This window comes from Ailuropoda melanoleuca, chromosome 11 (genome assembly GCF_002007445.2).
Source record: "Ailuropoda melanoleuca isolate Jingjing chromosome 11, ASM200744v2, whole genome shotgun sequence".
NCBI classification, from domain to species: domain Eukaryota; kingdom Metazoa; phylum Chordata; class Mammalia; order Carnivora; family Ursidae; genus Ailuropoda; species Ailuropoda melanoleuca.
In genome coordinates this window covers 1,761,992-1,785,799 of record NC_048228.1, presented here as the reverse complement: position 1 = coordinate 1,785,799, position 23,808 = coordinate 1,761,992, and the positions used below count along the sequence as shown (strand labels likewise).

The window sequence follows — 23,808 nt, the reverse complement described above, 5'->3', positions numbered from 1 at the left end:
ACAGGGGATAAAAAGGAAACATGGCCCAGAGAAATGACTCCTTCGAATCAGCAACCTGCAGGGACACGGCCAAGCCAGCATGGCAAGATGGGGTCACTTCTGCCAGACCTGAGTGGAGCAAACAGCACAGAGGCTCTTGGAACGTGCCCCACCACAAGGAGCGGTATCTGATTTGGAACTTTGCATCAGGACATGCCCAGGGGCCAGGGCCCCAAGGAACAAGGGCTGCGGAGGCCCATCAGCGCAGGTGACCAGGGTCTCGGAAGGATAGGAACCCTGGGAGAATAGGGACCTCGAGGAATTCCAATTTGTGTCTCCAGCATCTGCCCACGGTAGGTTCTTGGCCATGTTGCTGAATGGGTGCGTGACAAGGTCACGCTGCAATGACGGACTCCAAAACCCAGAAGCCCAACAAAATAGCGCATGGCTGTGTTTCTCCCGTATGCCTCGCGTGACTCGCAGGATGGCTCTGCCTATGGTGATTGCTGGGAGCTCTCCAGAACTTTCTGGCCGCAGGGTTGGAGGGCAGAGAGCTCTGGGGGCTGCCACACTGGCCAGTGGTTGCTCGCCTAGAAAAGCCCACAGGCCAGGTGGTTCATCCAACCACAAGGCGGGCAGAGGGCCCCGTGCTCCCGCGGTCCAGCAAGGCAGAGGATTGGACGTTCGGTGAGTGGCCCCACAAGTAGGAAGGACAGGGAACCCTGACCTCAGGGGGTTTGTGATCCAGCAAATGGAATGGTGGCCACATCTGGCCGTGACCACGGAGCACGGCGATGGTGACCTCTGCCATCTGGTGTTGGTGTGGGCCGGGCACTGGGGGCCAGGCACTGGGTAAGTACTTTGTGTAAGTCAACTTTTCCATAAGCTAAGTACCCCATACGGGTGTTCGCACTGAAAAATGTCAGATGTGGTGTCACAGCAAAGAACGACATTATCACTTCTGCGCTGTTCCCGTGCAGCCCTTTCCCACACGTACGTCCTGATACACGTATGACGTGTCACAGAAGACGTGTGTGTGCCTGATACGCCCCTTTTCCAAAACTCTGTTCTTAAAAAGTTAATCATCTATTTTTTGGAGCAGTTTTAGTTTTATAGGAACGTGAGCGTCAAGTACGGAGAGTCCCCGTTCCCCTCTGCCCCCACTTTCCCCCTTACTGAGGTCTTGGGTTCGTGCGGTCTATCTTACAACCGGTGAGCCAGTGCCGACACGCCATCTGGGGCTGGTGCTGGGGTCGGCGGTACTTGCTGCGGGTCCAGATAAGCATGTGTCGCGGAGACACCACTGCAGGGTCACACGGGGCAGCTTCACTGACCCTACACACCTCCTGCGCTCCACCCCTCCCCCCCCACCCCGGGAACCACGGATCTTTTACCGTCTCCGTGGCTTTGTCTTTTCTGAAACGTCATGGAGCTGGAATCACAGCACGGAGCCCTCCCAGGTTGGCTTCTGTCACTTGGTCCTAAGCACTTATGGTTCTTCATGTGGCCAGAGAGCGAAGCCCGCTGATAGTGGGAGGTTGTCCAAATGCCTCTTTTAGGGCCCGGGGCTGGGCTGAGGTGGTTTACCCTCCCCTGTCCTGCTCCCCCTCCCTACGGGGGTCCCCTGAATCCCTCCCAGCAAACGGACCTGGACAACCCCTAAGACAGACTAGCAACTCCAGACCACAGATCAGAGCCCCTCCAGGGAGGGGGTCGTCCCCCAGGGCTGGTGCACCTAAGAGACCCCGGAAGCCGGCGAGGCAGGGGACTTGTGCCGCAAGGCGTCCTCGTCTTTTCCTGTGTGCTCACAGTGTAATCGCCTGGCACGGACTCCCTTCTCTAGCCGCACACCTCAGTGACTCTCCCCACTTTAGCTTGCACTTGGGAACTGGTCACGTGCCAGCTCCAGTCACCTCCTCCAGGGAGCCCACTACAATAGAATGCACGGTGTCCCCACCTCCATGCCTTCGGCCACATGACTGCATCCCTGCTGGGAGAGGCAGAGCCNCCCCCCCCCCCCCCCCCGTGCTGCTGGCTGCGGAGGATACAGGGGGAATGTACTCCCTCAGAGCCCAGGCCCCACAATGACTGTGGGTGTTCCCCTCCCCCTCTGCCATCACCATGACAACACACCCCATGCAGCCCCCTGGTGCAAGGAGCCTGACAGACGGGCAGAGCAAACCACACCCCTGAGCCCAGCCTGGACCAGCCAACCTGCACGCGTGTGAGAACCAGCTAGGATTGCTTTAAGCCACCGAGTTTTGGGATGGTTTGTTACACGGCATTATTGTGGCAATAGCTGACTGATACACCGGCTTCCGATGAGCGCAGTCCCGCTCTGTCTTAGCTTTCTCTGAATTTGAAGGCTTCGCGCCATCTGAACTCTGAATGTGTAGGTGAGTGCTACGTCTGGGGAGCTTGGCTGGAGGAAAGCTCACAGCACAGGCTAGCACACGGTCCTTAGGAACACCTGCTTCAGTCTCCTTGCTGCCATTGAAAACTGGCCTCTCTGCTGAATCGTGTGGCCTAGTCAAGTGACTTAAACTCTCTGTGCCTTAGTTTCCTACTCAGTAAAGTGGGGCAAGCACACCTGTCTGGGGGGATCGGGGGAAGTGAGCTGATGGACATCAAGTGGCTGGTTAATGGCAGGCATTCTATAAATGACAGCGACAGAGGAGCCCTTTGCTGGGACAAGTTCAGGCCCCCGCACCTGCTCTCCTTCCCTTCCACCCTCCTCCGGGCCCTGCACCTTCCCCCAAGGCTCAGCACAGGGTCAGCCCATCAGCAACATGAGCCTCCAAACTGCTACGGGACGCAGGGCAGAGGCTAGAGCCTCTGTGGCAGCCGGTGTGGGCCCCCCGGGCCCACCACACCCACACCCACGCCGACATAGGAAGCCAGTGCCACCTCTCAGAGAAGATGGTGAATGGGCCAATCCCCTCTGCAAGCCCAGGCAGGCCACAGAGACCCCCACATGCAGGCCCTGTCTTCCTGCATGAAGTCGAGAGGCTTCCCAAGGCCTCGCACAGGCCTGCGCAGGGACGGAGTGGGGCCCCGGGTGCTGGGCACCCGCATAGCCTGCCCCCAAGACCTCCCCAGGGAACAGCAACCCTCGAGGCCTGGGGTGCTCAACACGCAAGAGAAGGGGGCACAGCAGCAGTGACCGGGCAGAGGGAGGGGTTCCCAGGTGCTCACAGCGTCTCCGGCGCTCGGTCCTTTACGCTGAGAGGGACCAGCCACCTTGATACACCTGTTTGTGTCAAGCTAGAGTGTGCCTTGCACTCACAAGGATGATAATCACGCTAATGGGCAACGGCAGGGCTTTCAGCGCAGAGGTGAGCCCCGGGGGTGCTCCTGTGACAGCAGCCCCCCCACGCCAGTGACGCCGGCTTTGCCGAGGGAGGTGTCTGTGTGTTTAAAGCAGAAGACGCTGAACAGGCCTCAGAGCTGATCTATTTTTCTCTCCTGATAGTGAGGCACGATTTAATTAACTCATTATTGCACCCACCTGAAGATTAGGGAGTTTACGGACATCACCATTTGGCTCCTATAAAGCCGGTAATGTAGATAATAAATCCGCTTCATTACCGGCGCGAGAGGCGTCCTGCTCTGAACGATCTTTCCTAGCACCCTCCTCCGAGCGCCACCTTGGACACGCTGAGGTTCCGTGCAGTCTCGAGGAGGGCCCCGCGGCAGACGCCACCCCGCCTGTGCGCTCTGACCTGCCGCAGGTGTCCCCGGAGAGGCCTGACACCCTCCGTCCATGGCCCGCATCCCCTCCGCCCCCTCGTCCACGTGCCGGCCACAGCAGCTGCACCCCCAACCTCCGATGCCCAGAGCTGGCCCCAATCACTATCGTGTTACCCAACTGAACGCCGGGGACCAAGTCGGGCACTGGAGACGGATTATCTGTCCGGCTCGTAGAGGAGGAGCCGGAAACGCAGCAGGCCAGGCTCAAGGCCGAGGGCTACGGTGTCCAGGCAGACCCAGGTTTAGAGAGCTGGGGCGGGCTGGGCTGGGAGGGGCACTGGACCTGGCCCAACCTCCCTGGGTCTCCAGCCAAAAGGAGAAGTTCCCTTGTTTACCTTCCGGGGTAAGGCGTATTTTCCATTGCTGAGCCTGTCCTATGAAATTGGTGATGTTTTCTCCGCCTTCGAGATTTAAGTTTGGGCAGAAAGTGTCAGCAGGGAGGCTAGGGGGGAGGGCCTGACCCCAGAGAGGGCCCCCAAGTCACCTGTCTCACAAGCCCTGCCTGCAGCTGCTGGTGGACCCCAAGGGGGCCTCCACTCTCCCTCCTCTGGGACCCCAAGCTGCAGCCCAAAGCCTTTCGGAGCCTGATTCTCAGGAGGTGCTCCAGGGAGAGAAAGACAAGACGTCTCCTTGCTTTCTCAGTAGCAAAAAAGAGGAGAAATAAACCTCTCTCTCCCCGCCCCCCAGGTGTGGCTCTGGAGCTGGGGCGGGTCTGTGGGAGCAGCGTGCCCTCCATGGCCTGCTGGCAGCCACTGCACCCCCAGCACCCCCAGGCCAAGAGCCGGCCTTCCTCAGACCCACAGCTCCCCCCGCGGGCACGTGGTAAAGGAGCTACCCCTCGCCCAGCAAATGAGAAGCTTAAAGCTGGTGTCAGGGGTCCTCAGGAGGGGGTGGGGCGGGGCAAGTGCATCAACTCAGTTTAGGGGTCTGAAAATGCAAAAAGTTTACATTTATAATGTCTGCCCCCCCCCAGGCCAGCAGCTGCCCCGCAGCTCACCAACTCGCCACTATTGGCCCATTAATCACCCTTATCAGGGCAGCCCCCGCCCCCCAGGGACAAGTTCAGGTGCTTCGAGGTGGCCGGAGGTCAGAGTCCACTGTCAGAGGGGGCGGGGAGCCTCCAGGCTGTGGCCCCTCCCTCGGGCCTGTCTTTCTGCCCCGGGAACTGCAGCCACCAAAGTCACACCTAAGCGGCCTCTTCAGATAAGAGTCGCAGTTGTGAAATCAGAGGCCTCCCGGGAGGGGCGGGTGGGGAGTCGGAAAGTCAGACCCGAGGCCCGGCCTGTGGCAGGGCCTGAGCCCCGGGGCTGTGGCCTGCACCTTCTTGGGAAGGGGGCCGGCGGAGGCGGCGCTCTCCGGCTTTCTGGTCGCGGCCCCCTACACCTCTCCACTTTGCAGCCTTTGATTCAGCAAAATCAGGGATGCAAACTTCTTAGGAGTACTTAGTTTCCATGGCAACCGAAGCTGACCTCAACATTATTGTTCTCAAGAGGCACTGACTTTACTATATGTTCATTCACTGAATTAATGGACTCCTGGTTCTTTTATCAGCGGCCCCCGAACAAAGGAGAGGGAGACGTGCCGTCAGAGGGCTTTCAGCCACTGCCCAGCCTTTTGTCCGGGGCTTACTGCATCCGAGCAAGTCTATTCAGCCCCAGATTATCAAAATCAACTCGGGGTTGTCTCCGTGGCAGCTAAACACACTTTGATTTCATAAAGACATAACCGATCCCCACATGCAAATTATTAATTGTGATTGCAGGGTTCTGAGGGCTGGGGTCTCTGATGTGATTTTTTTTGGGGTAATAAAGCGTCTTTGCAGGTAAAATGTGGGTGAGTTATAGGGTGTTGGTGGCTCCTGAGTGTTGCTGGCTGGGAAGTGAAGAGGAAAAAGGAAAGGACTGCTAAAACCATCCCTTGCGGGCACAGGCAAAGCATGAGAAGGACCCAGCGAAGCTTCCCTCCCGGCTAAGCCCGGCGGAACCCTGCGTGTGCCCACCGGCCCTTCTTGCACCTCCTCGGACCCCCAGCCACTTCCAGGGCCATGTCAGAGCCACAGACCACAGAAGGCAGCCCCGCACAGCAGGACCTGGCTACGGGACCCTGTGCTGGGCTTCCAGGGCCGGCCCGGCCAGGAACCAGGCCCACCAACCAGTAGAGTTACAGCCCGGCCGGCAGGCGCTGAGACCTCGGGGTGTGCGGGCACAGAAGACACTTAGCAGCTGCCTGTGGTCCCCACTGCCACCTTCTTGCAGCTTGAAGAGTTGTCTTCCCGGACTCCCAGGCCAGCCTTCCCTAGACCCCACCCCCAGCACCCCCACCCCCCAGGAGGGATCCCCAAGAGCAGAGGTATGTCACTGGGGCCAGGCACATGTCACACACACACACAACAGCCCAGTGGTGCAGACCGCGGTCCTAACATCCAAATAACCATTTCACAAATTATAATAATTATCAATCAATCACCCCGTGTGGACAGTGCCAGGCTGGGCCATCAGATGGCTTTTATGACCTGTAGCATTTTGCACGTAATGATGGGGGAGAGATTTATGGAGCCATCGCACTCCCTCTTCCAGCACCGGAGTTCATTAGCTTTCTTTCCTTTGGACTCCCTGTGCACCCCTCAGCCCCCCCCCCCCAGGGCACCAGACCCAGAGGGCTGTGGTCCTCGGAGTTTCTCAGGAGGCACCTTTCTCCTTCTGGTCCTAGCCCTCCCGATTTTTGGTGGGGTGGGGGCAGACAGAGGAGAAGAAAAAACAAAAATAAAAAAAAGGAAAAGGTCACTTCCTTTTGTTTGCCTTTTCCCCCAGTTGTACCGTATTAACACGTCCTTCCTTTTCAAGATGGTCAAAGAAAACAAGATAAAGTGGGACAATGGGAAGGCGGCCGGGGGCTTGCGTGTCCCCTTTTCATATCACCAGAGAGATTAAATCAAAATTCTTTTAGCTGATACCATCTCCCCGGGTGGACTACACTCTTGTTAACGGATAAATTCAAGCCCTCCAGAAAGTCAAAGAATAAATTTAAGCCTTTTGCCAAATGTCTATCCTATTGGATTTTGATAAGACGGCCATTGAGCCTTAATAATGTCTTCCATCCATTTTCAGCGGGCCCTTAACACGGCTCTTTATTCGTCCCCAAAGCCTCTTCGCTGGGCCTTTTTATTACAGGCTCCGGCGGGCTCTCCAGGGAGCCGGGCGACCCGAGTGATGGATGGACAACTGGCTAGATTATCTCCCGCAGATGTTTGCCCTGCAGGAGCCCCGGGCTTTCCCTCTAAGTAAACAGAGACGAAATAGAGTCCGTCCGTCGGAGGGGAGCAGTCCCAGAGGTCCAGGCACAGAGGCTGGGAGAGGCAACGCAGCCCCGACCTGCAGACCTGAAGTCAAAGGGACTTCCCGGCAGTGCGGCCTCTGTGCCCAAGGCACACACCCGGGCTGGCGCGGGGATGGAGAGGGCTCCAGCGGCGGCCGCGCGCACAGCCCAAGTCTCATCAGCACCGTTGCTCTGGGCTGCGTGGCTTCGCTGGCTGCGCGGGGGCCTTGGGGGCCGCGAAAGAACGCGGGCGCGGGGGATGGAGAGGGGATTCGGGACTTCGGGAGACACAGCTCACTGTAGACCGGGGCGTGAGAGATGCAGGCGACACCACCGAGGGGCGGGGCGGGGCGGCCGGGATGGGGGTCCGGGGACCTGAGGGGCGGGGCCAAACTTGGCAGGGCTCCCAGGCTGTGGCCGCCATCACTCCCATGGGAACCCTGCCCTCCACCACAGGCCCAGCGGCCCCTGGGTTCGAGTCCCGCCTCCCCCGTGAGTGTGGGCGCAGCACCCCTCCCTGGTCCTGGGCCTGGGCTCCTGTCTAAGCCCCGGCAGAGGGATTCCACTGTGCGTCCAGCAGCCTGGCTCTCTGATGCTCAGAACTTATAACTGGGACTTCCCCACAAAATATCGCATTTTCTGCATCTGTGTCAAGCCGCTGATTGCATTAATTACCTTTTGTTACACTTCAATGACCTACGCAAACAACAGGAAGCATCATCATCCTCAGGATGGAACGACTGAAGCTGGAGGAGTCCGCTGAGCCACCCAAGGCCCCCCCAGCTTGCCCACAGTATTTTAAAGCTCCCAGACGTGTGGGGGAGGACAGGCCCAGTTCATCCAGACACGCAACTCCCAAACCACAAAACTGATAAACGGAGGTCTACATCCTCCTGCCAAGGAATTCACTCAATGTGTCCTTAACACAGCACGCCGAGGCATGTGTGGTCATATCCTGTAATGCATGTGGGCGTGCATCGATCTCCACAGCTGTGAGTAACATAGCTCAGGATAAGGGGGACCTGCTTTTTGGAAGGAAGGTCAGACGAACATGGCAGTTACCCACTTCCCAACCTCAGTGCGCGAACCCATTTGGCTTTGCATCTTTGCTCCCGTCTCCCTCCGTCCCGTACGGTCTGGGCAGGGAGCTGGCCAGATGGGTCCAGGGTTAGGTTTTGACCACCGCACCCATCCCGTCACACTTGAATGCCCCCAGTGCTGATAATGTCCAAGTTCAGCCCGAGGCCAGAAAAATCCCAGAATTCAATGGACGGCCGAGGGCTGTGGGGCTGCTTCTCCGTGTGGGGAGGGGTGTGCGTGAGGAGGTGGGCAGAGCCCCCATGAGGGCAGCAGCCTCCCCCTGCAACCAGGGCCTGCAGGGTGGTAGAAGACAGATGTGCGGGGCTGGGAGTCAGGAGGCCTCTTTCCAAATGGACGGCTGCCAAGGCCCCCTTTGCTCTGGTGCCCGGGCCCCCGACTCTCTGGCCGCTGTGGGCGTTGGGTCAGTGGGATTCTGTGCACAGTGGGAACCTCCGACCCCTCCCCCGGGCCTTATGAGATTCTGTGTTTTAGGGCATGCCTGTTCCAAGCAGCGTGAGTGTGCCCGTCTGCAGGGCGCCTCCCACCCATCCCCTGAGCGGCTCTCAGGAAACCCCTCTGACTGGGTCAGGAGGGCCCGATAGGCTGAGGGTTTAGGAAAGGCCAAGGCGTGCCAGGAGCCATGGTACTGCAGGAGCAGAGCGGATGGACATGCTGACTGGGGTCCTCCCCGGGCGCATCTCCTCAGGGCTCAAAAGCATCCCACCCCGGCCTCCTCACCATCCTCACATTTACGCTTGACCTTCCGGCCTTCTGCCCTGACCCTTGCACCCACACTGGACAACCAACTGCCCGTCCCATCAAAAATGCACCACTCTAACCTCCCACCAGTCCACCCACTGTCGGGGCAAGTCCCACCCAAGTCCCCTCCTCAGCTGCCTGTTCATGGTGAGAAAAAGGAAGATTTTGTGTTCTCTCCAGAGGTTAAGACACTGGACTTGACTGTGGGGCCTTTTTCACGGGAGAGAGGAAAGACTTCAAGTCTTTGAAATATGGGAAAGCTGTTTGAAATCTCTCCCTACCTCACATCCTTTAGGGAAATCCGAGGTTGTTCCCAGAGACAGGAAGAGGGAAAGGGGGCTGTTGGGAGGGATGTGGTGTTTTAAGGAAGAAAGGCTTCAGGACGCCCTGGGCAGCGGGGCTGGAACAGGCAGGTCCCGGGCCAGACGCAGACCGTGGGTTGTGGGCGAGAATGAGCCAAGAGATCACCCCTGGCCAGAGCTCCTTCAGGAAGTCACTGCAGGGTCAGAAAATGCCTCCCTTCGCAGGCTTTTCTCCAAAATCAGTATTTGTGGGGTTGGATGCGGGGAGACGGGACAGGTCCCCCCCCCCCAAGAGTGATCGGCCCAGAGTCCTCGGCTCAGACCATCAGGCTGGGCGTGGGGAACACCTGCGACGTTGGGCGTTGCGACATGCCTCAGGCTCCCCCAGCAGAGGCTGACCGTGTCCCGGGTGCATGTTCTGCGACGCTGACAGGGACCAACGGCGCGTGATGAAAGTGAGACAACCCAGGGCCTGGGCGTCGTGACATCGTCTGGGCATCCTAGGCGGGCGCCCGTCTCCGCCTGGCCTGGGTGGTGCTTTGAGACGAGCGCGGCAAGAGAGAGCGCTGTCCTAGTTCTACTGGAAAATCCAAGAGGGGGTCAGCTACCGCGTTGAGTGTGTGCGTGTGTCCTGCGTGTGTGCATGTCCGCGGGTGACCCAGCCTGGGCGGATACTGAACCCCGTCTGATGAACGGCTTCTGGGTCCCTCTGTTTACTGGTTATTTTCTGGGCCTAGTTTACTCTCTGGATCCTTGTAGAGCCAAATGTGCCCCCCAGCGACTCTCCGTCACTCGCCAGGAGGGCAGGAGACGCTGCCCACGTGGACACCGTTTCTTTCACCTGGTCAGCTGCTTATTCGATGCCGCGCCCGAGCCCCGTTTGGAGGCCGCGGACAGCACTGGCTCTGCGGAATTTGCAGCCAGTTGTGGTTTCCCCCCTCTCCGTATTCTTTTCATGTGAGCATCCAGTGGAGATGGTTAAACAAACATGACCTGTGTTTATTTAATTTTCCTGCGTCTGCGTGGCCTGAGTGTTCCCGCGGGTGCGGGCTCTCCCGGTTCTCAGGGGTTAGGGTTGGTTCAGGGGATTGACCCCCTACCCGCTGACACAGTGCAAACCAGCATCCGTCCTAACATCATCAGAATCCCTGTCCTGTGCACGCATTCTGCCACCCACAGTGCATCGCTCACGAACCGCGCCACGGACCTGGCCACACACGGGCCACAGCAAGGGAGAAGGTGTGGAACCAGCTCTCCTACCTTTTGGATGCAGCCCTCCTGGGACGACACTTCCGTATCCGTCAGCATGTGCTGAAAAACAATTGTGAAGGGGGCGGTTAGTGTCTGGCGGATAAGACACCCTCCTCAGGCTGCAGGGGGCTGAGAACCACCAGGCAGAGCGAACGTTCTCTGGAAGGACAAGGGTAAGGCCTCGTGGCTTCTCCATAATATGGAAGACAGTGCTCTGAGGGGAAGTCGGGGCCTTTATTCCAACGGGGTCTCTGTTTGCTGAGAAAGCCAAGGACCCCTCCCGGACGTTGGCTCCCCGGGAAGGCAGCTGGTTCCTTGAGCAGCTCGTCCTGGTCCTTAAGGGAAGCCACACGTTACCAGAAACTGTGCAATGGGGGCAGGAAGGCTCTCTGAGATGGGCAACGGACTCTCTCCCCGGGCCCTCTGACCCTGCCTGCGAGCCACACAGCCCTGAAGCCCTGCAGGGGTAGCGGGAGGACGCTGGGCACCGTGCGGCCTGCGTGGAGCTTGCAGTCTACCTGGGCAGGCAAAGCCCGGCCGAGCAGCCCAATTCACCCTGGCGCTCCATCCAGCCGCGCCGGCGGAGGTAAGGGGAGAGGGCGGAGCGGGCTGCAGCCTGCACCCCCTGCCTGTCACCGGCGGGGCTGAGATTTGACGCCATCTCTCTGCTTCTTGTCTTTTGGCAGACTGGGGGGGGGGGCAGCTTGGGAACCTGCTCCTTATCTCAGATCCCTGGGGAGTGGATGTGGTTTTAGGAGGGAGCTTCTCAAAGGAGATCAGGCGAAGGCAGAACTCGGCAGTGCCTGCGTCAGGGAAGCACCCTAGGGTGGCCAGTAATGACCGGCTCCTCCAGGAGCTCCGGCCCTTCCCTCTGTCGCCGACACAGGCTTGGCTTAGTGAGCGAGAAAGCACCAGCCGCTGTGGGTCTTTCTTCCACCCGACAATTCTGACTCGCAGCTTTTCTTGGCTCAGCTGTGGAGAGCTGTAGCGTTTTGCCGGCCTGGCGTCTCCTCTTAAAAACCACGGAGCTCCACTCCGGAGGGACGGCATTTCAGGGACGGGTCCCAGAGTGCTTTCTAAGCTAAGCAAACTGACAAATTAGCTGTATAAATGGGATTTTCCCTTCTGGATCACAAACGCTGGGCACACACACACACATATATTGTAATGTCATTTCCATAGGAATAGAAACCGAGATTGAAACTAATATTTGAAAAACGACACGAGAAATGGTGTCAAAGCCAGGGGTTTTATTTACCCTCCCCTTAAAATTACACTACCGCTCTTCCAAATTACAAGCCAGGAGCGCGGAGTGTCCGCCCGTGCCCACGCAGGCCGGGTGAGGGGCCATGGTTCACGTCTGCCCCGCTCAGCTGTAATAACACTAAGTCATATTTTTAAATGTTGAGAATTCTAAGCAGTTGGGGATTTTATGTTTCTTTTAATAGATTCTGAAATTGTGGTTTGGAAGGTGGTTATAAATGCAAAGAGAATGAGACGGAGAAGGTGAGCACCACGGAGGCCGTGGAGGCCTCCCGGGGCATCCGCGCGGGGCCAGGTCGCCAGGCGCTGGGGGCCGAGTCTGGCCAGCAGGTGGGCCTATGTTTCTACTCTCTCATGTGTCTGCTTCCCACTCCGTGTCCAGAGCCAGGAAGGCTGGTCAGTGGCTCGGTCAGCTGGGAGAGGGGAAGAGAGAATGAGGCCGACGGCCTGAACCTCAGTAGAGTCGTGGCTTCCAGAAAGGGGCTATGCTCATCGACACCCAAAGGCCAGAGATGGGGTCCACCCTCCCACGAGGAGCTGTCCAGGCCTGCACCCTGGACACAGCCAGCCAGCGGAACAGAGGCCTCTGTCAGCACCACATAGCACGGGGGGCAACATGCCTGGGTCACGGGGTCCCCTGAACCAGATGGATCTGCCCCTTGTGGAGGGGGCAGCTTGATCCAGAAGGAGAACACCGATGGGTAAGCTTTTTGCGAGCGTAGTGCCCGTATACCGTGCACGACCACGGCAGGACAGTGCCCCGTTCCTGGCAACTCCTGGGCCCTGAGTCGTGGCCCCTCGGGACTGAGGTGCAGACACCGTGTGGTCGCCCTGCAAAGTCCAGGAGAGCGTGCCATCCGCATCAAGGCCAGCACGCGACTCTCACTGAGGGCCTGTTTGTGAGCTGGCCTTCTCTAGCCGGCTGCTACCCCTGCATGGGGCCCATACCCATTTCTAGCCCGCACGAGCGCTGACTTCAGGCATCCAGAGCCGTGTGTCTGGAAGGGGACAGAGATTGGAGGGCTGCAGCCTGCCCACGGCTTCCACGGCTGTGCTGAAGGCAAAGCCCGAGCCCTGTTTGGCTCTGGCCCAGGGCACGGACCCGGGCTTGGTGAAAGGGACACCCCCACCCCACAGTGGCCCTGGGGCTCCCCTGGAGTAGGGAAGAAAGTTGGGTGCTTCCCTGAGCCTCCAGCAGCATAGAGACCGCCTGCAGATCCTGCTTCGAGATGAAGGTTGGGCTGAAACCAGGCCTGGGCCCTCGTAGAGCGGTCAGTGCTGCCTGCACGGGCACCAGCAGCAACGGGGTGCTCCCGGGGCCAGCGCCTGCTCACAGCCCTCCCACCGGCCTGTCCTGGGCCCAGAGGTGCTGGGCGTGGGCTGCAAGCGGGCGTTTGCTGCCCTCTGGTCGGACATGAGCGGGGAGGCATCATCCTCTTCCGGGCGGGGAGGAGGGCGCATTGCTGGGAGCTCAAGCCCTACACCAGCTCTCTTCTCCCAATGGGCAGGTCATGGAGAGCTCCAGAGAGGGTCATCTGGGAGCCTGTCAGCACCACGGCCACACACGGACCCCTCTGGTCGCCAGCCTGCTCTGTTCTGGGCCCAAGACAGGAGCCACCCTCCCTCTGCCCATCGGCCCCCGTTGGCGTGTGCACCATCCCTGCCATATTTCACTTTGATTTTTGGTGACCCTGACCTTCCGTCCTCCATCTTCCCCAGGGGGTGGTGTCCAGGGCGGGAGGCCCAGCCTGCAGAGGGAGGCAGCTGGGGGCCCGCAGCTCTGCCTCCAGACAACGTGTGGGAGCCTCTCTCTCTGGAGGTGGCACAGGCCGCATCCCTGCAGTGTGGGCGCCTGCAGCAGCCCTTCCGGCAGCCTCGGTCCTGTAGGCTCCCCGAGCGGCGTCTGAGGCATCTGCATGGACCGCTCGTGATTCAGCCAGAAGTGCTTGGTCAAACACCAGCAGGAGAGACTGGCCTGGCCACTGTCCACCACGCCTAGCAGACGGGGCCCAGCATGAGTGCGGCCTCGTTCCCCAGAGCTCTGCCATCCCTTACATGGCTGGCCTCTGTCCAGACCCACCTGGGTCCCACAAGCCTTGGGTGGAGGGCGTCCAGGGTCCCTGCCTTTTGTCTGAGGCTAAGAGTGGCCAAACGGGATGGAGCATCCCAGGAAGTCACTTGTCACGTGGCCCCGCGGCTCTTCTCTGCATTCTGGGAAGAGTCCCTTGAGGTCTGTGCACCAGCTCAGAGATGGTGGCCACCCATCCTGGAGTCCGTGGTCAATGGGGACGTGGAGACAGGCGTTCAAACCGCACTGTCCCTAACAGGTCAGGTTGCTATGCACGACACACGGAACGAGAGCCCAGACGGACTGGAGCGCATCCGTGCGGAGCAGGACTGGGCGTGACCAGGGTCTGTGCACTGCTCCCTGAGCCGGGCCCTTGGCCCCCTTCTGGCTGCAGTGTGGCTGCCTGGAAGCCCAGCTGTGGGACCACAGGTGACCCGGAGGAGCCCCCCACCCCAATCACGTGATACAGAGGGGGAGAGGCCAGGACTGCCCCTGTCCAAGCGGGGGTCTGAGTCTGGTTCGGGAAGCCCCGTTGCCCAGCTTCTCTCTGCCTGCCCTGGCAGCCATGCCCATCATCATCGGCTATTCACCCACTGCTGACCTCGGGTGAGAACCCACCGTACGCACCCCTCCCGGAGCCTCTCAGCCCCGGCCTTCCCGCCAAGGCTGCCGCTTTGCTGAAAAACCTCTTTATTTTGCTCGCTGAGCCTCAGCACGCGCGTCGCTGGCCGGTCGGCTCTTGGCAGGGGCTGTTCCAACCCCGGCAGAAGTATTAGGTGTGTTTTGATTAAGCATTTTAGCCAAAAAAGGGAGGTTTGACCTCCGGCATTTCTCTTCTCTCCCGGGTCTCGGTGCCAGGATTGAGCTAAGTGGGGTTGGTCAAAACATCTTTTTTGACTCTTAAAATAAATACCCTCTGTTCTCCAGAAAGTCAGCCCAGAGTAGACACACACACAGACATCTCATACGCTCACAGCTCTGGAGTTCTGGTGTGTCCCCTGAGGGGGGCTGGGCTTTCTGGTGGGTGTCACAAATGGATCCCAGAAGGCTTCTTTCCCTTCAAAATACTCCATTATTAAAGCATCTGAAACCATGCCCACAGGAGGGAGCCCAGATGGAGCCCCGGCCTCCTGGTCTCCAAAACCAGAAAGAAGTGGGTGAAGCCCCCCGCCCGGCCGGGGGCCCGAGAAGACCCCCAACACCCTCATTTACTGGCCTCCACTCCTGGCCTTCGAGCCAGACGCCCTCCAACCTGCTTCTCCCTTGTTGGTGTTCTCCACCCAAGGGTGTGGGGCTGGGTCTAGAAGTGTGAAGCTGATTCCCAGGCCCCTCCCCTGGAAGGAGCTGCCACGGGTGGGGGGGCATGTGCAAGATTGTCCCGAGAGGGCAGGCCGGGGCCCAGGTGGTTGGTGGAGGCCCCTCTCCACACTGTCCTCCCTCTGGTGACCTCTAGGGGGACCAGGGGCTCAGGCTCCTGCTGGAGACACAGACTGGGCAGACAGGTCAAGGTGGACGCTGATGGCCCCTTCGTGTCAGCTGCCGTGGACTCTGTGCCGTCTGCCCCCTTGGGAGGGTTTCTCCCCAACTGGACAGAGCCCTTTGACTGGGCCTGATAAGCCAGCAATCAGGACTCATGGGACAGCCACGTTTCATGCTCATCCCGTTCTCGGCCAGGGACGGCCACAGCCTCACCTGTGTGGCCTCCCTTTCTGGGAAGTCAAGATTTTTAAAGGACAATTTTCATCCTTAGTTTTCTGTTCATATCAAAGTCCTACCGCGAGCACCACTCCCCCCATGTACACGCTGCTTTGAGGTCGTGGTCTCAGAGGCCGCCGGAGAGGGGACACAGTGACGGGACCAGCGGGCGCTCCTCAAGGAGCCCACAGCATGGCGGCCTGTCCGTTACCTCTCTCTACAACCCCATCTGGCAAAAACTGCGGGCACCCGGCTTTACGGAAGGGAAGCGGAGGCTCTGGAGTTGGAACCACCCACTAAGGTCGCGGAGCCGCGAAGCTGGAGGGCTGAGTCCCAATCCCTGTCTCTGACTCCAGCCTCCGCTCTGGAGGGACAGCGTCTGTGGGAAGCAGCCACATGGCGTCCCTTCCAACCAGGACCTGCACCCGACCCCTGGCCAGGACCCTCCCGGGAGAGGGCGCCCCCCACGGGCGGGCCGGCGGCTGGGTGGACTTGAGCGGAACCCTGGGGGTGGCCTGCGGGGACCGGCAAGGGCGGGTCGTCACCGGTGGCGGCCCTGGCTCCCAGCGCAAAGGCTCCGGTGGTGTTGACACAGACTCTTGAGCTCTCAACTGGGAGCGGGGAATATTTATTTATTTTTTGCATTAAAAAAAACAGCTTGGCTGTGATTGAGCTACAAAAATGATTTTTTTTGAAAGGCGCCTTGGACACTGTTTTCAGCTTTTATGCCTAAACAGATACTTCTCAGTTCTTTCAAGTGAGATCTCGCCCATGAATGCAGGCTCTCTTTACTCCTAAGAAAAATATTTACACAGTCAAGTACGGCACGAGAAAGGACGCAGGCTCCTTCAGAGGGCCCGTCCCCGAAGGCACACAGGTCCCATACCGCTGTTTACACGGCCAGCCCACATCTCCTCCCGGGGGGCTTCTCCCCAGCCTCCGCCAGGGATCCTGCAGCCAGGGGCTTGCTCTCGATGCCCCGAGACCCACCTCGATGTCCAGCAAGAGGAAGCAGCCGTGTGGACGACGGCAGAGTCCTACCTTCCAAGCCCTTTTGTTGGCCAAGGAGACCTGGCTACTTTGCCTCCAGAGCCCCAGGCGAGGAGCCCTTATCTGGACTCACCCCTGGCCTGCTTTTCCCAGGGGCCCCCACCCAAAGCTCGGCTCGGGTTGTGGGGCGTTCCCTTCTGACCCCTCTGGAGCGTGGCTGGGCCTGCAGCTTAGCTCTGGCCCAGGGAGCGAACGGTGGGCGGACCACTGTTCCTGGCCAGCGCGGCCTCACGCAGACCCAGAATCTCTGGGCACGGCTTGCCTGCTGTCAGACGTGCCGAGAACACTCTGTTCGCTGGCGGCTGCCTGTTGTGGGCACGTGCCCTCTGCCTGGACCCCCCGCCCGCCCGCACCTTCCTTCCTGCAGGATGAATGGACCCCCGCCCCTGAGCTCCTCCTCGCCAGGTTCTGGGTCCCCGTCCGGTGCTTCCCAGGTCCCCTGAGGGCAGGACATCCCAGCCTCATTTCACAATGAGCATCTTTTGTCTACACCGCTGCACAAAAGGTGCCTTGGAGACGTGAAAACAAAATCTCAAAAGGCACTGAGTCCAGAATTAGCTACTTTGGGGCAATGCACAAAACCGACCCCAGCCCTCAACAAGAGCCCAGGTGTTAGGAAAACGGAAGGCCCCCAGCCTCCTGCTGAGAACCCCGGGTGAGGGGCACGGAGGCCCTTCCGGGAGTGGAGAGTCCTGAAGCCGGTAGTGGTGGGGGTGGGGGGGGCAGAGGAGTGCACCCAAGAGACGGGAAGGGGAGACCAGGCTTGGAAAGGCCCTGGGGGCTCTACAGTGGGTGTCCTTGAGGGCAGGCGGGGGCATTTTGATTTGGTTCTGAAGGTGCTGCCCGGGGCCTGCTGGGTAGCGGGCCCCCACAAGCACATTAAAACTTAGATCAAGCCTCTTAGGAAGGCCTGCCGGCTGTCTGCAGGAGTGAGGAGAAGCTCAGAGAGGCAGAGTGATCCTCCCGCAAGCCCTGCAAGGATGGGGCCCGTGGGACAGGGGCACAGTGGGAGGGTGGGCAAGGCTGGGCAGGGAAAGACAGAGGCTCCACAGGGTGGACCGGCCTGGCCTCTGATCCTAGGTCACCCAGGCATAGACAGCGCGGGGTTCCTACCACAACCGTGTGCTTCCTGATAAAGGACCCAGAGAGAAAGGTAATGCCATCCACCCAGGGGCTCCCCACTCCCTCCCAACCCCAAAGCCACCCTGTTAACAGCTCAGCTCCTTAGCTGACAGCTGAGCGGACAGCGGGTCTGTGACTGAGAATTACAAAGGCCACTCGGAGGCAGTAGCTGCTGGAAGGCCCCTGGGTGACAGGTCCCGCCTCTCATTCCCGCTGGCTTCTTGTCTGGGCAGTAGCCTGCCCGGTCCTCTCCAGGGCCTCCTCTCTAGGGCTGTATCGTAGGAGACAAGCACGCACAGCAGTGGGCCACTCCGCCTGCCCCAGCCATGATTTGGCTTTGCCCCTTGCATCTAACACCATGGGAACATAGGCAGGGACATGGGGACAGGCCTTGGCCAACCACCTTCCCTGGGGGCTGTGTTTGCAAGGTTCCCTCTTTCTCTGGACCGCTCCCCCAAAGCTCCCTTTCCAGAGAGGAGAGAGTGAAGGTTACCCCCCAGCTTAGCACATGCCAACCTCTGGAGGGCTTGGACCATTCCGACTGAGGCTCTGAATTCCCCACCAGGCCAGAGATGGGGGTCCTCCCAGGAGAAGGCTGGGCAGTTCCCAATCTCAGGGCCCCACCCCACAGACGCTGCTCAGTCTGGAGTAAGACAGGTCTCTGGGGTCCTAGACCACAGGGAGCCTTGCCCTTCTTTCCTGGCTGTGGCTCTGTGCAGGGCTGAGCTCTGGGTACAGAGAGGACATGCTGGTGGTCGAGGCCAGCGAGGGAGCCCAGGCAGGAGTGCCAACCGAGTGGCCACCCGTTCCATGTGGATGTCAGCAGCCAAGGCCCAGGTTCTGAGCCCCTTCTCTGCCAGGCTGTGAGCTGAGGGCGGCACCCAGGACGGCCTCCACAGGCTCTGGTCCTGAGGAGAGGTCTGCACCTGGCCCTTGGTGGATAGGTTCCTCCTCCTGCTTCCGGAAGATTGATGTCCCCAGAGGAAGAGCGTGTAAATCATGAGAGCTGGGTGATATGTGGCACTTCCAATCAATGACTCATGACAAGCCATAACTTTCAGCGCTAGAAAGGGAAGCTCGGGTGCGTCCAGGAGCCTTGCAGTAGCCGGCTCCAGGAACGGGACACGCACGCCCCGGAAATGGGGAGAAAGTTCTGCAGAGCTGGGAGCTGCGGCCAGGGCTTCCTTCTGATGGCCTGGGTTCAAGAGGAGAAAAGCCAGGAGCTGGAGGGAGCTGTGTGGATTTGGAGGGTCCCAGGCCCTGCAGAAGGGGTCTGGGGGGGGTGGGCCTGATGGGGGAGACCTGGTGTGGAAAGTGGGTGGTTCTAGTGAGACCCCTGTGACCTCACCCATCACCCTCAGCTTCCGCCCTGTATTGGTCTGAATGTTTCCCAGCCCCCCCGTGCACACCTGGAAGGGAATGTGCGTGTCTCAAAGCTCCCCTAACCTTGCTGGCCAGTCGGCCTGCTCCCACTGGATCAGATGCCTCCTAAGGCAAGAGCAGGGGGTGAGGCCCCACCGTGGTCGTCCGGGAGAGAAACAGCCGTATACCGCAGACAGCCAAGACCGAATAACAAGGGTGAGTGAATGAGTGGGTACGGGACCCCTCTTTGGACGGCTCACGGGGATGCTGTCGTGGGCCAGCCCCACGGTGGGGAGCGGATGGCGTGCATCCACCCTAGAGCCTGTGCTCGGGGCCTCTACCTGGGCTGTGTGGGAACAGGCATCTCACCTTGCTTGGCTGGGCACCTGGGCAGGCGCGTGGGATCAGACACCAAGGTCTGGAGGGCTCTGAGTCCAGTGCCTTTGCTGTCTTGTGGCCTGGTGTAGGACAGACTGGGGATCCACCCAGGATCTGCACCACTCTGGGGCCCCAATGCCAGGAGGCCAGGCTCTCTGGGTATGTCAGCCCAGGACGCACGGGCATCCCCTCGCCTGGGGCTGTCAGGGGTGGAGTGCCTGCAGCCTATTGTCCCGGGAGCCCCTCAGTTTGGTCACTCTGCAGGAGGAAAGGCATCATGGCTGGACCCAGAGGAGGCCTCTATCCCAGGACATGGCTACGTGTTTGGGAGAAGACCCCCAAAGTGAACACGACACAACAGTCACACCCAGGCCTAGGTTCCAAGTGTCCGGGTCACTCCTAAAGTCCGACACGCCTCCGGGACACCGAGACAGATTAACGCAAACTCCGGCAGTCCAGCAGCCTAATGGGAGCATTTGCAAGAGCTTCAAAGAGCTGAGGGCTCGGGGCTCTGCCAAGACAAATAAAGGGGGGGGGCCTGACACGTACCTGTCTCCATTCCTTGGCAGCCACTCAGAGACTGGAGAGAGGACGGTCTTCACATAGCCTTGCCAGATAATCGAGAATGTTCTTCCATGTTCTGAGAGCCCAGTGTCCCCGGGACATTGCTTGCCCCATGAGTGTCAGCCACATACAAGGTACACCTTGGCTTTGGCGCTCATTTCCCCATTTCCCGAATCAACACAGCTCTGCCAACGGCAGACCTAAGGAGGCTCTCCCGCCGCGCGTCTGAAAAACGTGTCCCCCCAGCACCCCTGCAGGCTGGCCGTCCCTTGCTTTGCTCCTGAAAGCACATCTGGCAGAGTGTGCGGGCACCAGGCACTGTCCAGCACCTGCATCCAGCCCAGGGAACGGGCGCGGCCGCTGCAGGGCCGGCTCTGGACCACGCAACCAGAGAAGCCGCCTGGGAGACCCCAGGGCAGCCCCCGGTGGGCTTTGCACCTTGCTGTCTCCCAAGGAGGGACATAAATCACAGGGTCAGTTATTGGTTCTATGTGCACATTTGTCTTTTATGCTCGATGCTTTTTAGTTATAGAAATAACCCGGATATTGACAGAATCATTTTAATGCCCTTCAACTTGACCCTGCCTATTGATAACATGTTTGTTAAGATAATCCTTAATAATCATAAGTGAATAAGAAGGGGTCATAGATCTCCAGGCCATGGCTGCCCTGACACACAAGTTGGAAACCCCAGGACCCGAGGTCCGGGGAGAGGGAGCCGATGACAAAATCGCCCGTCCCCCAGGATTTGGGTTCCTCTTGGGGTGTGAGTTCCCACCCTCTTGTTGGAGTCTGGGGTAATCTTTTTTTTTTTAAGATTTTATTTATTTATTTGACAGAGATAGAGACAGCCAGCGAGAGAGGGAACACAAGCAGGGGGAGTGGGAGAGGAAGAAGCAGGCTCCCAGCGGAGGAGCCTGATGTGGGGCTCGATCCCACAATGCCGGGATCACGCCCTGAGCCGAAGGCAGACGCCCAACCGCTGTGCCACCCAGGCGCCCTGGGGTAATCTTTAATTATTGGGAGAGTCAGTGGGACAGTCAGGACCAGCACTCTGCATTTCAGAGCAGACCGGACTTTCGGCTCCTTAAAAAATGGCTGGCAGCACTTTCCGGGGATTGAGGAGGGATGGAACGTGAAATTGTGGCCACCGCGGGTCACCCTCCACTTGGGGCAAACGACCTGGGGGACGGAAGGCCTTCCCCCTGTCAAATTCTGGCCTTATCAACTTGGTCTTTAATGATCCCATTTATTCATTCAGCAAATATATGTGGACTGTCTCTCGCTTTGGGGTTCTGCACACGCACAAGTCAGCGAGACCAGAAAGACAGTTGTTTCCACCCATCGTGGCGACACTAACCGCCAGCTCTGTGGCAGACGGCATCGTGCGGCCATATTTCACGCTCACGAGACTCCTCTAGGAATCCCCGTGTCCCTGGGAATGCCGAGCTCAGAGAGCCCAAGTCACCTGTGCGGCGTCCCACAGCGTCCCGAGCCTACAGGCACTGAGCCACCAGCTCGCGGCCTCACGGATCTGGTTCCGCTTGGAGACACCGTGGGGGATGGCGGCGTGAGGAGAAGGAGCTGGGCTTCCTCGCCCACAGAGAATGTTTCCGATCTGTGGGGAGGAGGCAGTGCGGCACAGCCCCCAGGGCCCTGGTTTCGGTCACAGCTGCCACGCTAACTCGAGACCACCGTGCGGGGAGGCGGAGAGCCGCCAAACACGACCCCACACTTTCCTAAGGGGACCCAATTACAGCAGCAGCTGTGGCAGGAATTCCATGCTGATCCACTGTGAAAAATGGGCAGCCCTCGGAATCCCGTAGCATCACCCCACTGCAGCCAAAGCCAGGAACCCCGAGTCCAGGTTCGCTCCTGGGGGCAGGCTGCATCAGCCAGGGTTGGCCAGCGCCCCCCCTCGCCACGCCTCCTGCGTTTCCAGATCGGGGGTTGGTGCCTCAAAGGTGCGCACGGGGACTTCTGGAGGGCTTCCCAGACTGGGGCAGACCCAGGGCTCAGGATGCCTGCCTTCTGGAAGCCTTCGGGGGCTTCCTGGCTCACAGGGAGCATAAGCCCCACCTTTGCCCCTCAGGTGCCTACACTGAGTGCAGAGGGGCCATGGGAGCGTGCAAAGAACCTGGGCTCAATGCCAGCCCTTCCACTCTGAGCCCGGGAGCCCTTGCTAACCAAACAGCTCCAACTCCCCATCTGTAAAATGGGTATAAACACCCCAGACAGCGGCAACCCCAGCGGTGAGCACAACACGCACGGTGACAGGGCCCGGCCAAGAACACAGGTGAGGGTTCTGCTGAAGACCTAATGGCTCAGGTCCCCGCGGTAACCTGCCACGGGGGCTCCAGCAGCAGCTCCAGACGCGGAACCTTCCCGGGAGGCCCTGGCCTGTTCCGGGAGGGCCTGCCAGCTAAGTTGCATTTTGAGAGGGTTGTAAAAATAAACAAAGAAGAATCTAGGACAGAGACCACCTGTGGCACCAACAGCCTGGAGGGTTTACTATCTGGCCCTTCGGAGAAGAAGCGTGTCGACCCCCGGCCCACGGCAGACACAGCTGCCCGGAGGATGGAGGTAGGAGGTCTCCGTGTCCTTGAGCCGCCAATCCAGCTGCAAGCCGGGGATGCAGGCACGAGGCTTCCTGAGCGTTCTGTGGGAACGGGAGGCTTGGATGGACACAGCGGCTCTACTGTCCCCGGGCGGCTTTGCCCGTTCTCTCTCCACCAGAGCCAAGCTGCTAGGGCAGAACCCTGCCCAGAAGAAATGCTGGCGGTTTGTCACTACGGATGCTCCAGGTCCGTGGGGTGACTGTCAGGCAGGTGGGAGAGCGGTGGCTGGCGAGCCGGGAGGGCAGAGTTCCCAAGATCACCTGATCCTGCCGACAGCTGCAGCTGCGCCCGGCCCGGGGGCCCGCGGAGAGCACATTCTCAGCTGCAGCCCCCTGCCAGGGAAGGACGGTGTGAAATCGGACGCAGTTGGAAACCACGCTGTGCGTGCTCTTTCTTTCGTTTTGTCCTTGTCTGCTTTCCAACAAGGACAGTGCTTGGGATGGGCACGGACAAGGTCTCAAACCTCCACCGGGAATTTCTGCCTCCAGCCACCGGACTTCCCTGTGATGGGGTGGGGCCCGTTCCCGGGTCAGGGCTGATGGCCTGGACGTTGGGGTGCAGCACACCCTCACCTGCAGACGCCTGCACGGGGCGCTCGTGAAGTTCGGGGATCTGGAATGCCATTCTCGTCGGCGCCTCCACAACCGCCGTCTGGAGAGCTGCCTGGCACGTCAGGAGTGGCACGGCAGACCCCCTGCTACAGCACTCAGTGCCCCACACTATCCTCCAGCGATTTCATTTAGTGACGTGGGGTGGGGACCCGGGGACCCAGACAGCCGCATGTCCCGCCTTGGCCCCAGGGACACCCCAGAAGTACACACAGGGTGCCAACAGGCACCTGTGTGTGCCCCTCTCCCGCATCGCCTCCCCCACCCTGCAGAGGCGGCCGGTGCACGCACGGGTGCTGGGGTCATGTCGCTGCTCTAAGGAAGAGAACGGCTTCCTCCTCCACCTTGAGTTCTGAGAACGCGGTCTGAACCCCACCACTGACCTGGGTCCTGCATCCAGCCGCAGTCAAAAGCCTTAGGAAAAACCCTGCTTTTCCTGCAACTGGGAAGAGCCTCCAAACTCACAGACCCTTGAGGCGTCTGGACGGGGAAGCGCTCGGATGAGCTTTGAGATTCCAGCAAGAGCGGCCTGCGGCTTGGATGCAATTCCTGGGGGTGGGAGCCCTGCGGGGTGGGGGCCCCGATGCTTGTTGGCCGTGTGTGTGCCTGTTGGTCTCATGTGACAAGGTCACCGTCTGTCTGCA

At 59.7% G+C, this 23,808-nt stretch overlaps 1 protein-coding gene across 7 annotated transcripts in view; it reads right to left on the bottom strand.

Moving 5' to 3' along the window:
* Nucleotides 1-23,808, bottom strand: part of PRDM16 (PR/SET domain 16) — a 211,182-nt gene that overhangs the window by 146,821 nt on the left and 40,553 nt on the right. For all 7 annotated transcript variants that reach the window (XM_034671080.1, XM_034671086.1, XM_034671082.1 and 4 more), the window contains one exon: nt 10,446-10,496. In XM_034671080.1, the coding sequence (XP_034526971.1) occupies nt 10,446-10,496 (51 nt within the window). The remainder of the gene's footprint in view (nt 1-10,445; nt 10,497-23,808) is intronic.